General features: G+C 31.8%; 2 protein-coding genes across 4 annotated transcripts; both read left to right on the plus strand.

The window, feature by feature from the left end:
• The first annotated feature begins 1781 nt into the window (after positions 1-1781).
• LOC108979045 (transcription factor bHLH68-like) lies at positions 1782-5592 on the plus strand. 2 transcript variants are annotated; one of them, XM_035691704.1, is made up of 9 exons: positions 1782-2404; positions 2705-3029; positions 3113-3187; positions 3456-3521; positions 3774-3839; positions 4005-4064; positions 4369-4413; positions 4623-4670; positions 5055-5592. In XM_035691704.1, exons 1-9 carry the CDS (start codon positions 2262-2264, stop codon positions 5190-5192), a joined length of 966 nt encoding a protein of 321 aa, XP_035547597.1. In that variant the 5' UTR covers positions 1782-2261; the 3' UTR covers positions 5193-5592. The 2 variants fall into 2 exon arrangements, with proteins under 2 accessions (XP_035547597.1, XP_035547596.1); XM_035691703.1 differs by having other exon boundaries at positions 2036-2404; positions 3113-3238; positions 3453-3521.
• Positions 5593-11614: 6022 nt separating this feature from the next.
• LOC108979046 (probable inactive nicotinamidase At3g16190) lies at positions 11615-14903 on the plus strand. 2 transcript variants are annotated; one of them, XM_035692706.1, is made up of 5 exons: positions 11615-11823; positions 11906-12019; positions 12516-12750; positions 12856-12972; positions 14576-14903. In XM_035692706.1, exons 1-5 carry the CDS (start codon positions 11776-11778, stop codon positions 14647-14649), a joined length of 588 nt encoding a protein of 195 aa, XP_035548599.1. In that variant the 5' UTR covers positions 11615-11775; the 3' UTR covers positions 14650-14903. The 2 variants fall into 2 exon arrangements, with proteins under 2 accessions (XP_035548599.1, XP_035548600.1); XM_035692707.1 differs by having other exon boundaries at positions 11910-12019.
• Positions 14904-15928: the final 1025 nt, after the last annotated feature.

Raw genomic sequence — 15928 nt, forward strand, 5'->3', positions numbered from 1 at the left:
TTGTAATTTTCGATCTTCAAGATTATTTGAAACTAGGAACGGACGGACCGGACCTACATTATAGAATTTATATTAATGCACAAATGTTTGAAACTCCTATATGTATGTATGTGTATATATATATATATATATATATATATATATATATATATATATGTAGGAGTTAATATTCTATATTTTGCATGCATGAAGTCTCCCGAGTTAGATCTTGGCGCTTCAAGATAATAAATTCCTTTGTGTCCTGACCCTTTATTTCAAATTAACCCCACAAAAAAAAAAAATCAAATTAAGTTTTAAACTTTGAATTGTATGCATCATACATCATAAAGTAATGTTAGATATAAATCTCAAATAGACAAGTTTCATATAAGTCATTTGTAAAAAAGTGAGTCTCACTAATAAATAATAGTTTTTTTACACTTTTTTTTTTTAGGTGGTGTCTACTTTTTTACAAAGACTTGTATAAGATTTGTCTATTTGAGACTTGTATAAATTATTTATCTAGCTACATGATGATATATAGGGCGCTAATTGATCTTATGAACGAAAAGACCATTAATTATTCCCTAAAACTGAAAACCAAGACGATAAGGAATGAACAAAAAAATTTCAGATTTGTTCTGAAGAACGCTCTTTAACATTAAAACGCCGCTCATTCTTTTCATCCAAATACACCACATAAAGACACATGGAATCATCTTCCACACAGCTCTCACTTGATAACCAATTAAATACCATAAGAAACAGGCGGCCTCCTTACGATATATAGTACTATGGCAACATAGAAAATATTTATATAATTTACATGATAAAGCTGGCGTGCAAACGCATATATATAGAGATCGAGAGTACCGTATGCATGCTAATTTGTACTTATGTACTTGCATCAGTTGACCCTCTACACAAAAGATCATCATTCCATCCTTGAACCTATATATGCATGATTTGGATTTGAATATAAATATATATATAATATATATGTATGTATATATATAAGCAATTGCTCAAATATTTGATCAAGTTCTAATATTATATATGTTTTGGATTATTATATGCTATTCTGAATTTGAATCATGTAGGTACTGTTAATTAAGGAGCCCATCAATAAATTAATTAAGGAGCTGCCAGCTTTTTTGTATGTATTGATCTGTTACATGTCAATGCAACCATTATAAATGAAGTAGACTTCGAGTTTGAACAGTACATGAGATAAATTAATGTTAGAATAATAATTGAGTTATTAAATTAATTTTCTTATAATAAATATTATATATAGCTTTTGAAATTATAAGCATAGTCAAATTAATTAAATATCATATTCTAAATGCAAAATTTAACTTAGAGGAGTAGTACTAGTACGTATAAGAAGGGACTTTTATTTCCAACGCAAAATTAATTGCGTGCATTTATTTTAGAATTCTCCAAACGGTACATGACTGTCACATGTCTACTTCATTCAGTCACTTTGGATTTTGTATTTGAGTAATGCTACATACAGTCGTGGAATGCGCAAATGCTGTGCAGTCGCTTTGAAAAAGAGTGGGGTCCACTATTAAAAAATTAATTTCTTTTCAGGTGGGTCCCTTATTTATTCACTTTTTTCAAAGCGACTGCACGGCGACTGCACGCTCACGACTGCAAATATCATTTCTCTTTGTATTTTTGTTTCTTTGAGAGAATCATTGCACCAGGATCAAATAAAGTATATATATATATACACATATATATATAAATATCCTGCTAGCTAGCTAGCTAAGAAAGGGAAAAAAAAAAAAAATACTATCATATTCTACGTCCCTACCCAACTATAACCCCAAAACAATCCCAAGGTACAACAAAATGTTAGGAAGTAAGCTCCTACACACTATTAATTTATGGCTGAAAACGCTGCCAACCAGCTTTCGTGTCCCACTTTAAAAAAGTAAAAAGCAAGAATAAAAAAGAATACTAAATAATGAAACGAGAAAATAGAAAAGAGAAGATCAAACATTTATATGCAACTTTCTGAACCCCACTTCTATAAAATTCTTTTAAGATCAAGTAAGTTTCTCCAACCTCATCAAGAAAGCAACAGAACTCTCAAATGCTTTTGCTAAGGCTTGTTTGGGTGCACATATAAGGAAAGATGGCAAAGTGAAGGGAGGGTAAAAGAGAAAAGAAAAGCAAAGGAAAGGGAAAGGATTTTTTTCTTTTTCTTTTTAGTTCTCTTGAAGGGCATGAATTGAAGTGTTTACAGAGGGTCTTGATCAGTACTGCAACAAATGATGGCTGGAAACCCTAACTGGTGGAGCATGCATCCACCTTCTCTCCTTACTCAATATGCGCTTGCTGCATCTTCTTCACTTCCTTTGAATCCTTTGGCAGACAACCAAGAGCCTCGACAGTCATGGAGCCAACTAATAATGTAAACCCCTCCTGATCTAGCTCTGCCTTTTGTCAAGTAGTATACATCTCTTTATTGGCTTTCATATGGTTTTAGGATTTTTAATGTATGAGTCATTATGTTTTCAAGTCTTTGTTAAACAAGATAAACTTCTGTTTCTCATGGGTTCTTGATCTAGAGTCTGAGCTCCTCTCATCTCTCTCTCTCTCTCTCTCTGTGCTCACTATTTGTTTCTTCTTCTTAGCTTCACTTGGGTTTTGATTTTTATACTGACATGCGTTTGGGGGCGGGTTTCATTTTCTTGATTGACTGTTTTTTCAGAGGATCAGGAATTTCGGCAGGAGATGACGATAGGTTTGGTCTGAGTCATTTTCAACATAGGAAGGTAGAAAATTGGGAGGACCAAATCTTAAATCCATCTCCAAGGGTTCCTGTTCTTGATGTGATAAAGCAAGAGGCTTCCCAAAACAGCAACTTATACAGTCATGGAGAGGAAGAATTTCAGGCAGCTCGATCTGCTTGGTCACAAGTCATGCCAGTTTCTTCCCCTGGGTCATATGCCACTAGTTTCGGTAATAATGATATATATGACTTCTCTTATAACAAGATGAATAGCAAGAATCAACATCCAGATCATCCAACTGAGGTAAGAAAGATTTTTTTTTTTTTTTTAAGTTATACGCTTCCTGAACATATAATATTTTCTGATCTGCTGCTCCCTTTGCCTAGAGTGCTAGCACAACCACTGTTGGGGTACATAAGAAGGCTAGGGTTCAGTCTTCTTCAAGCCAACCACCTCTAAAGGTGACCGAGAATCTCTCTCCGTGTGTCTGCTTGTGTTTATGTTCTTGCTGTGTGAGTGTGTCTTTCTTGATTGTCTATTTCCTTAAGCATGCATTATTCTTCTGCTAGTAAGTAGTAACCATCCATCATCAGGAGGAAAAAAAAAAGGAAGAAGAAAGATGGAAAGAAAGCAATACGGAATGATAATTGACAGCCCTAGTCCGAACTGGTTAATTAAACAAAACAAAGTTATGATATTCTGGTTTTCCTTGTGTTAATTGTGAAGCAGGTGAGAAAGGAGAAGCTAGGAGATAGAATAACAGCCCTGCACCAGCTTGTTTCCCCATTTGGAAAGGTAATCCAAACCCCGCTCCCCTTCACCCACTCACTGAGCTCAAAAAATTATCGAACAAAATGGTTTTGTTTTTCTCGTTCTTTTTTCCTTTCCAGAAAACTGACGGTAAATCAAGGTAAAGAGGAAAAAAAAAAATCGCTCTTAATATTGCTAGCTAGCTACTTTATTCTTTTTTTCTTTACGGATTCTCTTTTAGTAATAAAAAGATCATAAAGATGACTTGGAGTGTTGTGATGTGTTTCTCTTTTGCAGACTGACACTGCTTCTGTTTTGTTAGAAGCCATTGGCTATATCAGATTCCTTCTGGGTCAAATTGAGGTGATGTTCCTTCTACATATTATACTCTGCAAGAGACTTGTAATCAGTGATCAGAGCATGCAGTTAAAATTTCAATTATTCATGCTTTTTTCTAAACATTCTTTAGTCATGGAAGTCATAAATTATAATTTTATTCCTTTTTTTACCCCCTGGCCCTGAATGCAGGCCCTCAGCTCCCCTTACTTTGGTAACACATCAAACAACCTGCGCAGCCAGCAGTACTGTGTAAGTACCCATATGTATATTCACCATTTCCCAAAGATTCAAAATCCTCTCTCTCTCACTACAAGAAAAATAGGCTTTTGTGGTCAGTTAATTGTGGCGAAAAGGTTATTTGTGACCAAAACAGACTCATTTTGGTTATAAATAATTATTTCGTTGGAATTAAATGATCACAAATAAACAGTTTTCTTGTAATGTATCTCTCTCAAATACAGACATACGCACGCACGCACGCACAAAGAACACAGGCCAGTTTCCTGAAGAATAATCTCTACATCTATAAATGACAAGAGAAAAATTGTTTTAGGTTCAAGGAGAAAGAAACTGCGTATTTCCCGAAGACCCCGGACAGGTATATATGCTTTATTGGATCCGTCACCTCCTTAAAAGCAATTAGTAGAGGAGGCTTTGCCATTGGAAAGCATCTTATGAACTTAAATATTCATAAAGAAAAGCATTGAAACAACAAAACAAGGTTCTATGCTTTATTACTTTGGAATCGTGAAAGGCTTGAGAAAAGATGGAAAATACTAATACTTTTCCCATTTTTGGCCCATCTAGTTGGTGAATGACGCCTGCCTGAAAAGAAAGGGATCAGCTGCTAACCAGGTATATATATATTCTTTCATTTTTATACAAGTATTTTCCTTATAAAAGATTGTTTCTCGAAAAAGTTCCACCTTAATTCGTTTGACTTAGTACGTACGTACTTGTTCATTGAAAAATTATTTAGCATGCATAAAAATCATTGCTATTATTAGTATATATATCGTAGTGATTGCAAGAAACTTTCGCATAAATTAGTGATGAAGAGATATATATATAAAACTCAAGTCCTTAATCTTTATTTATTTATTTATTTACAAAATATAATGCTTTTTAAACATAAAAAGATGAGGTGGATTGATCACAATTAATTAGATCATGGTATATATCTGCAGGCTTCCCATGCAATATTCTTATATATAATTTTAACGATATATCTATCTGCAGGATTCCCAAGATAAGCCGAAGGAGGGCCTAAGGAGTAGAGGGTTGTGCTTGGTTCCTGTGTCTTGCACTCAGCATGTTGGAAGTAACAATGGTGCTGATTACTGGGCTCCGGCTTTCGGCAGTGGTTTTGAGAGTTGAAGCAGTTAAGCATGCATGCAGCATATCATGTATATATATGTTGCTGGAGCTTACATTAATATGCATGCATGATCTCATGGAATGCTATAACATCATGAGCAGTCAGTCTGCAGTAAGCCAAGGCTGAGTGCTCATAATGCTATGCATTGATCTAGATCATCATTCAAAGCGTTATTATAATTAATTAATTAACACTTCGACCCATTCTTAACAGTTTGATCAGTAAGTACGTACGCTCTAGATCTCTAATTTCAGTTAATTATTATTAATAGTTTGTACCTTATTTTTCCTTCAAGCCATAATATCTGATACAAAGCTAGCTGCAGCTTCTAATTCGTGTATGCGAAGTTCTCAAATATTAATGGTATTTTAATTAATTGTAGGAAAAATGTTCTGATCTCGATCTCTATGATATCTGATCTCTCACTGATCGAGCTTCATCATTTTTTATAATTTCTTGTCATGTTTCTTTCTTTTATCAGTTCATCCGGTCTCTGTTGGAATATTTTCGCCGATCAAGGTAAATAATGTCAGAATTTGGCCGGGTAGTACTACTATCCATCAACTATCTAAGTGCATTTTAATTTTTTAATTTTAAATACTTTTTTAACATCTTTAATCATTAAAAAAAATTAAAATAATATATAACTTTACTAGTACTAATTTTTTTAATCATTAAATAAAAACAAAAATTAAAAAAATCGTAAAATTAAAAATTAAAAAAAAAATCAAATGCAAAAAAAATAATAGATGAGTAATAGAACAGTAACCCTATCATTATTCTCGGAATTTATATATCTAACAGATTGATCAGCCTCTCACAACAATATATTATAAGGTGATTAGGTAATGATCATCAACTGATCAACAGCTAGCTAGCAAGCGGTAGTTAATACCAGAAATGCTTTGCACAATATTCATGAAATAAATAAGTCCCGCGCGCTGTTAATTAAAAACCGCGTGGAGTACTCTACATTGAAAAAGTAATTATTTTTTAATAGAATCCAATTATTTTTTATAAAAAATTTACGCGAGTTTGTCTATTAATTTAAGTTTGTACCTAATATTACTCAATTTATATAATTTATATAATTTTTAATTTAAAAGTAATTTGTTCGTGACTGGATTGGTTAATTTATTCCTGTAAAATAAACAACCATGCACCCAGCTGGCTAGAAATTGATATATAGGATGATGAGATAATTTTTCTCACATTATTGAATTATTGAAAAATACCTATTATATAATATACGTAGTAGTACTAATGATATTGATCATTATTTAATAAGCTTTTTTTAGAGTCATAATTAATATATATTTAAGTAATTTCTACATGAAGTATATATATCTCATAATGTAAGTACGTAGATATATAGATGTCGATCATCGACCAGATCATGAAAAATTAACGGTCCTAATTTAATTGGATATATATAAATATATATATATTTATATATATATTGCTACTCGATCGATCACGCTTGGCGCGCTACATCAATATTAATTGTTTAAGCGCAATATAATTAATTAAGTGTCTTAAATGTATCAAGCGCGCGTAGGTTTGTCATGAGGGTTGCTTAATTCGCAATCAATGTTTGTAGTACGTATATTATATTATATATATATATATATATATATATATATAGTGCATGCGTACCCAAGAGTATTAAATTACTTTAATTACTGCAATATATAATTAATTAAGTTTGCATTTGCCTAGCTAGCTAATAGCTATTCTTTCGTTTTCTTCTAATTTTTCATTTGTCCCTTTTTGAGTCTTTCACAACTTTAATTCCATATATAAAAATAAAAAAGGAAATTAAGTTCCAAATTTCGCCGATAAATGCACCTAGCTAGCTACCACTTAATTAATTCTCATTTTGTACTGGAAATGTGCCACACGTATAATTAAGCCAATTTTCGTTCGGTGGAATTTTAATTAAGGGTGAAAATTTAAAATATATGGATAGTTAATTCAATTATTAGCAAATTAAATTTCTTTTAATTTAAAGTAACATATAAGTAAAAATAAGTAATAATTTGTCGATCAAATGAAACCAAGATTTTATTTTCAAATCGATCATGTATATATAAAGCACATGACGTAAATAATTAGTACTTATATGACATAATTTATTAATTTGGAATATAAATCTTAAAATTTGAATATTATAAATCAAATCTTATCATTTAAATGATATGAATGGTATGCTGTATATATACTAACTTGAAAATATTAGAATAAATCTTAAATAAAACCATTAAAGTAATAAGTAAAAAACAATTGATAGTTTATCGATGAAAAGTGTAATCACGGGCTTTAAATGAAACCGTTAATTAAAGAAAAACGAATTAATAAACATTAATTTATCCCACATATATACAATTAAAGATACACACATGACGTACACACATGATATTCACATATCTATTCATATCCAACATTAATGATCTCTGATCTACTGTGTAATTTCCATCATGATCAAGTCTTGCAAAAGTTATACTTTATTTATTTTCATGTTTGTTTCTGTTCCTAGCTATCAATATATAGAAAACAATTAACTTGGAATGCCAATCGGAAGTGTAGTACTACTTCGAGTCTTTAGTGCGACGTACCAGTCCCTGCAAAAATATTTCTCCGAACATTAACCCAAGTAGGTCTGCATGAATTAAGGGGAATCAATGCTGAAACATGATCCTTAAATTCTAATTTACTAATTAAATTATTCCCAAATATATATAACTTGTAATTTAATTGTAGTTTCCGGATCTCAATCAAATAGGCTAGCTAGCTTGATTTCTTCAAAAGAATTTAAGGTGATTAAGGGCCGTTTGGATATATTGAGAGTTAATCATCTGAGATGAATTGAGATGAAAGTTAAAAGTTGAATAAAATATTGTTAGAATATTATTTTTAATATTATTATTGTTTTGAAATTTGAAAAAATTAAATTGCTTATTATATTTTGTATAGAAATTTGAAAAAGTTGATGAGATAAGATGAGATGAGTTGAGATCATAGCACTTCTCAATCTAAACGGGGCAATATATTTATATATTGATTGTTAAGGATGTGAATGAAATACAATTTAATTATTCATCATCCGAACATTGATGATGATCATGAGGCAATGCTTGGTATATATGGGATCAGGAAAGAAGACAAGAAGATACAGGCCAAGCAACCACGATGTAACAAAAGTGGTCGAAGCAAGCTAGCTAGCTAGCCTGCACCTTAATTGATCTTCTCTTTGTAACTTCACATAAGTCAGAATTTCTCTCACATGATAAAGTTAGAGATGCTAACTTTAAGCCAGAAAATGTATTCTCTTCTTCTGAAAACAGGCCTTTTCAAAGTTAGTGATCTGCCAACTTTTAAGTCATAAAGTTGGTCGCTGAAGTTACGACCTGAACGCACGGTTTTCATGAGTTTTATTCCTTGGAGTTGTGTATATGCCCACTTTCCCCTGATTATGATCTCTTGCTGCAGGCATATTAATTATATCATGTTGCTCGATGATCAGCAGGTTTGAAAATCAGGCCGTAGCCCCATTGACTCAATATTTTTGGTTGCATCCCCCCCCCCCCCCCCCACAGCCCTTATTTTGAGGATCTTCTAGTCTATATATATTCAATGCAGAGATCGTCGAGCTTATACGTACATGATAATATACGTAGTACTATTATTATCATCATCATCATTATTACTAACTTTAATTTGATATTTTCAAAGATCAGAAAGCATGAGGCATGATTCCGCCTCATGAATCCGCAAAAGTCTGCATGAATAAAACAACAAACTTTATATATATGCTTTTACGCAAGGTCGTGTTCACGTTTTCATTTTTCTTGCAACATTCCTTTTCACGATCTTTGCTGGCTGATCATGCAGGAACTTTCTCTGAGAACTCATTATATATATATATATATATATATATATATATATATATAGCAGCTAGCTAGCCCATGTTTTTTCCTGATCGATCAGCCATTTCTATATATCTTACTGGAAAGACGTTGGATAAAACATCAGAGAATTATCATTTGCCTGTGGGACTGCCAGACCCTGATCATGCGTGTGTGTGGGGAGTGTGGGGTGGGGTGGATCATCCGATGATCATGATCAGTAATGGCTTATAATTTGGACCCCATTTTTCGATGGACGTTGCTACGTCCACAGAGAATTATCGAAATTCTCGACCGATCGAACACTTAAAAAAATTTAAAAATACTTATTAGAATAAAAAAAAAAATTCGGTGTCCACTTTACGTGGGAAAAGCATTTCCCTTTTTCGATCGGGTCTTTCTGAAGCCACTTTTGTAGATTGTAATCGAGTAATGTATGTAATGCGTGGCCAGCTCTCTCCTTCTCACACGCGCGAGCTTCCGGTGACTGGCTGGCACCTTCGTACGTAATCCTGACGTTATATATTGCATCAGATCCCGCCATTCCACCATTTTATTTTTGGATAATGATAGTCTATATAGTTACTCGTTCCTGTCACTTATTTCCTATTCATTCCGAGTTTTACTACGTACGTATTAATTTGTATATTTTAAATTTAAATTAATATTATTTTTAATAAAATTTATTTTCTAATTAATCATATTTAATAATATGCGTATATTAATACACAGAATCACTTATAATTAAATTTTTTCATTCTATAATAAATATTACTATCCTACCGCTATTTATTTATTATTTAATTTTTTTCTAATTTATTATTTTATTTTATAATTAAAAAAATAAGTATTAATAAAATTATATATTTTTTAATATTTTTTTAGTAATTAAAAATATTAAAAAATACTTTAAAAAAATGATAAAAATAAAAAAACTTGAAATGTACTTAAATAATAGATAGGTAGTAATATGATAGTAATCCTATCACTACTTTTACATAATATGTTTAGAACTTTTTTTATTTTTTTTTATTTTTTTATGTTAAAATCTGTGACCTAATTGACATAATTTCAATTTCTAAAAATAAAGTTGAAGTTCGAAATCCTCCTTCTCACTCTTAAAATAAACTTTTTAATAATTTTTTTAAATTAATTTTTTAACATTCTTAATTATTAATAAAAAATAAAAAATATATACAACCTCACTAATAATTATTTTCTTATTTATTAAATAAAAAATAACATTAATCCAAAATATTAAAAAAATAATAAATAATAAATAGATGGTAGAATAAACCTGCCATTATTCTTTATTTTTGAGATCGAACATGATTTTTCTACTAGTTCGATCGAAATCAATAAAACGTATTTAAGAGTATTGATATTATATTAATCAAATATTTTTTTATCTTTAAATTTAGTAAATATCATCCATATTTACTCCATATTGAATTAGCTAAATTGTTTTCATCCAAACTATAAGTTACAGTAAATCTATTCTTCTTTTCAAATATGAAAAGAACTATAGCAAGTTTAAAAGTATTTTTTTATATTATTGTATTATAGATATTAGATTTTTATTCATATGAGATTTTACCATCTATATACATATGAGATTATTATATTATAGATTATTAGATTGTGAAAATAAAAATAGATATGATTTATTGGAAGTTATTGAAGATTATGAAAATAAAATAAAAATTAATTAAAAAATATAAATAATACAAAATAATAATATTTTATTATTATAGAGAGTATGATGACTAATCTAATATAGATTTTAAGTTTTGAATGATTAGTTAAAAATAAAAAAATTACATATTAATCAAAATTTAAAGAATAAAATGACCAATTCAATACTAATACTCTAACATTGCTTTCCGTTTGCTAGCTCTAAACTCTACTTTCATTTTCTATCTAAGACAAAAAAAATTTCCTGCTTCTAATTAATAATTAACTCTTTCAAGTCAATCAATCTTTGAACGCTCCAATCTTTGGATTAATATTACCTTTAATTTGTTCATATAAATACATCCCAAGAATTGAGTAATATACTTATTCACTACTCGATACTTTAAAGAGTAGTACTATATTTATTTATTTTTTTATATATGAAATTTATTATTAATATTTTTTTAAAATTTAAATTTAAATTTTTATAAATTTTAATATATCAATAAATTATTGATATGTAGAGAAATAAATTTTTTATAATTTTTTAAAAATATATTTAACATTTTCTTTCTTTAAATAATGGAAGTATGGAACAATGATGTTTAATTAATTACGTAAACAAATAGAATTTCGAGAATGTTAGATAAGAACATATAAAAAAAAGAGCAAAAATAAGCGGATAAAGACAACATAATTAAAGATTAATTAAGTTAGTTTAATACGTTTTCCTTTTTTTTCTTTTTTCTTTTAAAATTTTATCATTTATTCTTTAAGAAGAAAATTTTAAAATTTAAATCTAAAAATACAACAAAGTTAAAAAATCCACAAAAAAAAAAAAAAAAAAGAGTATGCAGCAAGTATTGGGTGTGGATAATCGGGAGGAGGAGAGTAGATGCCGTTGATCGGAGTCTCGGACTTCCCATTCCGTCTAAAATTTTCCAGGAGTTAACTAGTAGCTCTTGGGTTTTTAGGGTTTTGGAAGAATCAGAGGCTCTAGGACATGTCTGGTAAATGGAATCACACAGCTTTACTCGTTATCGACATGCAGGTCCTCTCTTTCTCTCTCTCTAAAAAAAATATAAAATTTGAATTTGTTTGTTTAATCGTTTTTTTCTCTTGTTTTGGTTTAGAAAGATTTTATACACGAGGATGGTCTGATGCTAGTGAACGGTGGCAGAGCCATAGTTCCCAATGTAATCAAGGCCGTCCAAGTCGCCAGGGAGCGTGGAATTCTTGTAGTTTGGGTACCTTCTTTGCCCTGGTTTGCTGTTTTCACTCATTCTCCGTTTGCTTAATTTGCTGATGTATCAGAAGAAATTCAATTTTTTCCTGGGAAAGAATATGCGAGTTTAATTCGAGGCATGGATGTGAAGCTCCATTTATTTTTCCGGCGGTTGCTTTGCAATGAGCTGTCCATTTAGCCACGTTCTGTTTGGTTGCTAAGAAAATGTTAAGGAAAGAGAAACAATAATATTGGAGTTATTTATGAGCTGAGAAAAACTTGACCTTCCCTGTTTTTCGTCTAATTGACTTGATTACCTGGTGCAAAACAAAGAAATACCGAGGAAGATGTCATTTCAAAGTATTCTTCTTGGAGTTGTGGTCGAAATATTTGGATATTATGGTCCTCTTGTAACCTTTTTTTGGGTATTTTAGTGAAAAGTAGTGCTGTTTGATGTTTAATTGTGAAGTGTTTTTTTCCGGTATGCGTTGATGGTCATGGTAAACATTTGCTTGTAGGTTGTTCGTGAGCATGACCCACTCGGGAGAGATGTGGAACACTTCCGCCGGCATTTATATGCTGCTGGGAAAGTGGGTCCAACCGCTAAGGGAAGTGTGGGTGCGGAATTGGTTGATGGCCTTGTGATTAAAGAAGGGGACTATAAATTGGTGAAGACGCGCTTTAGTGCTTTCTTTGCTACACACCTTCATTCTTTTCTTCAGGGTGCCGGAATTAATAAATTGGTTATCACTGGTCAGTGAATATTTGAATCCAGAGAACCCTTTTTATGTAGTTCTACAGTGCTGCATGTTTTAAGCTGTATTTACAGCGTGTAGTCTATTGAATCTCTATTTCCAGGTGTTCAAACTCCAAATTGCATCAGGCAGACTGTCTTTGATGCAGTAGCATTGGATTATCGATCTGTTTCTGTTATTGTTGATGCTACTGCTGCTGCTTCACCAGAGGTGCATGTTGGTATGGGTTTTCTGCTTTCTTGAAAATATTATTTGATTGTACTTTGTCATTTTTTTTTGCATTTTGCATAAAGTTAAATTTCAGTTTACCATATGACAAATGAACTTTCAAAATTTTTTTGGGTGTATTTTGGTACTGCATTGCAATCTGACTAATGTACTGTAATTTTGATTTCACCGGAGGTTATTCAGAAACATGGTAATGCAGTGATATTGACAATAGAAAATTAGAATAATCCACTAAACCAGTGTTTGTCATGATTTGAAACTCTTGTACTGGGGACCATGGCGTACCTACAGTGGGTTCCACCCAAATCTCTCAGTTGTTTGAAGATCCAAAGTTACGAACATGTGATAGGTGGATTTAGGACAGTTATTGTATGATTTACTGATATTGAGACATGTTAAGTTAGCATCCATGCTATCGGGGATAGGAGGGTTAAGATGGTTATACTGCTTTAATTTCATTTCATTTTTTATTTTAAGAACGAGGAAACCGTGGTTCTTGGATGCAGCTGGCATTGCATTTAAGCAACCTGCTATTCTAAATATCAACTGGAAGATGCCATATCAATTCCTTGGAGTCTAGCTGCGTCAGTACAATTTTACACTCAATTTTGCTGCCCAATTCATGGGAAGGCCTTGTAGATACAAGGATTAGTGATTAGTGATGTAAAGGTCAGAGTTGAAACTCACCGCAGCTGGTATCAGCTAAACCTGCCAATTAATTTGAACGGTCATATATTCTCTATCAAAGTGACATGTTAAAGGGAAGTTGTAAATGGCGACTGTAGCCAAGTAGTGGACAAATGTGTATTGGGCAGAAGAAAAGCAAGAGCTAGATGTCTTATTTGCATTAATTTGTTATTCTGAGAGCAAATTTGTTCAAGGGACTGCTACTTGAAACACAGAAATTAATGGTTTTAATGATCTTGGATAAAAATCATATTATGGCAGTATTAGGCAAGCTGAAGCGAAGGAAGGGTAAAGTGATTGACTAGAGAAATTTTATACTGGATGCTGACCTATATAGAGTTTAGAAATGTATGCTGCAATTGGGACCTTTTATAGGATAATCAACCTGGACTAGAAACAAGAGCCAAAACTGGAGGATGGTTACTGTATCCAAAGGACAAACGGGGTGAAGCAGTTTTAGCACATTCAAATTGCTCTAAAAATCATTTGCTCCAAGAGAAACTTTTGGCACTGGTTCCACATGCGCTGGCACTAAACCTTGTCTTGCAGTATCTCCTGATCATTCTTTTAACTTTGATTACTGAAGACAATGAACAACTCGTGGAGAAGTTGTTCTGAAAGACCTTGAATCAGATATGTGCTTCTCTTCTGGCATGATGGGTAATGGGCGATAAGTTCTTGGAAAGTGATTGCTTACTTTCTGTCCTATTACATGTATTTGGTGTTATGTTATAATCCTTAATTACTCTTGCTTCTGGTGTAGCATGCAGATGCAGCTGTGATGTATTGCATTTTGAAGTTTTGTTTTATTTTCTGATCTTTTAGCAAATTCACCTCTCCTTGAAATTAAAAATTTGACTTCAACGATATGCATAACTGACGTGGAATCTCTATATCATTTGAACCAGCCAACATGTTTGACATGAAAAATGTCGGCGTCGCAACCCCAACTTTGCAGGAATGGAGCAAGTCTAATGCATGATCTGTTTGGCGATAAAATCATGGCCCTGCCTGAAGTTCCATGTGTGTTGTAAATTTGTTCTTTGGCTTGGGAAAAGTGATGTCTCTTTGCTGTCCTTCTCTCGAATTATAGTATTGTACTATTGTGTGATGCCTCACATTATAACATGGTGGGATAAAAGCAACAAATATCATCTTGTTGGTTGCTCTACCTTTCTCATTATTTGGGAGGTGGGGGTTCCGAGGCACCTCTACTAGTTGATGCTTGAGAATAAATCCCACTCTTCCCAAAAGTCCGGTTTATCTCTTGCATGGGCAAGGGTTTGACCAGAATCAGATCCTTGCTTAAAATTCCATGTCCGTATCAAGTGAGGGACTAATTGTATGGAATGGACTGAACAATTTCCCATCGGGCCGGACAACAGGTCCTCCTCCTCGACATATATATATGATATGATTATCCCAAGAGTTAGGGTGAGATTAGATAGACAGTACAGATGAAATGATTTGTTAAAAATTAAATAAAATATTATTAGAATATAATATTTTAATATAATTTTTATTTTAGAATTAAAAAAATTAAATTATTTATTATATTTTTATGTAGGAATTTAGAAAAGTTGTAATGAAATGATTGGATGAGATGTTTTGTGTATCCAAACCCACCAGTCTACATATAGTTTTTGCTCATATAAGTCTATACAGTTATGTTTAAAAAAATTTTAAAATTACAATGATATCATTTTTAAAATAATTTTTTTTTTCATTTTACCATCATTCATTAATGAGATTACAGTCACTGCACATATATAATCTCTCACTCAATATTGTAAATAGAATTTCTCTTATCCCAATACTAAGATAGTTGAATGCATTCAATCTTAGATCTGTAATGCTTTGACTTATTTGAACGATCGAACTATATGGATTTTCATGATCATTCAATAAGATATATGAAAGTAAAAAAATATCGTACATGTGAGCTCATCTAATGCTACAGCCAATACATGCATGTGACCATCCGTGCCAAGGGCGAATTAAGGGGATTGTTGTCTGATACTCAAAATTGGTTGTAAAGCATTATATTTTTCTTAAGATTGTCTATCATTTCGTGCATGTTTCAATGTTGACATGTGATCAAGTGTTTAAAGAAGATTACAAACATATAATCATAATAAATAGAACAAGAGGAGAACAAATTTAACCCATAAGAGCAAGGAGCGATGCGTCGAGCATCAATAACTTCGAAATGTGAAAAAACCGATGATGATATTTCATCTGTGATATTGTTAAGATAAGAA

The sequence above is a fragment of the Juglans regia genome, chromosome 7, assembly GCF_001411555.2.
Source record: "Juglans regia cultivar Chandler chromosome 7, Walnut 2.0, whole genome shotgun sequence".
In the NCBI taxonomy this organism is placed as follows: Eukaryota; Viridiplantae; Streptophyta; class Magnoliopsida; order Fagales; family Juglandaceae; genus Juglans; species Juglans regia.

What these genes read in the sequence shown, in the direction of transcription:
- LOC108979045 (XM_035691703.1), top strand. Translation starts at nt 2,262, where the DNA reads ATGATGGCTGGAAACCCTAACTGGTGGAGCATGCATCCACCTTCTCTC. An exon ending in TGTGTTTATGTTCTTGCTGT is followed by an intron (nt 3,239 to 3,452) that starts GTGAGTGTGTCT and finishes TTAATTGTGAAG; the next exon opens with CAGGTGAGAAAGGAGAAGCT. An exon ending in TTGTTTCCCCATTTGGAAAG is followed by an intron (nt 3,522 to 3,773) that starts GTAATCCAAACC and finishes TCTCTTTTGCAG; the next exon opens with ACTGACACTGCTTCTGTTTT.
- LOC108979046 (XM_035692706.1), top strand. Translation starts at nt 11,776, where the DNA reads ATGTCTGGTAAATGGAATCACACAGCTTTACTCGTTATCGACATGCAG. An exon ending in GTGGAATTCTTGTAGTTTGG is followed by an intron (nt 12,020 to 12,515) that starts GTACCTTCTTTG and finishes ATTTGCTTGTAG; the next exon opens with GTTGTTCGTGAGCATGACCC. An exon ending in TAATAAATTGGTTATCACTG is followed by an intron (nt 12,751 to 12,855) that starts GTCAGTGAATAT and finishes CTCTATTTCCAG; the next exon opens with GTGTTCAAACTCCAAATTGC.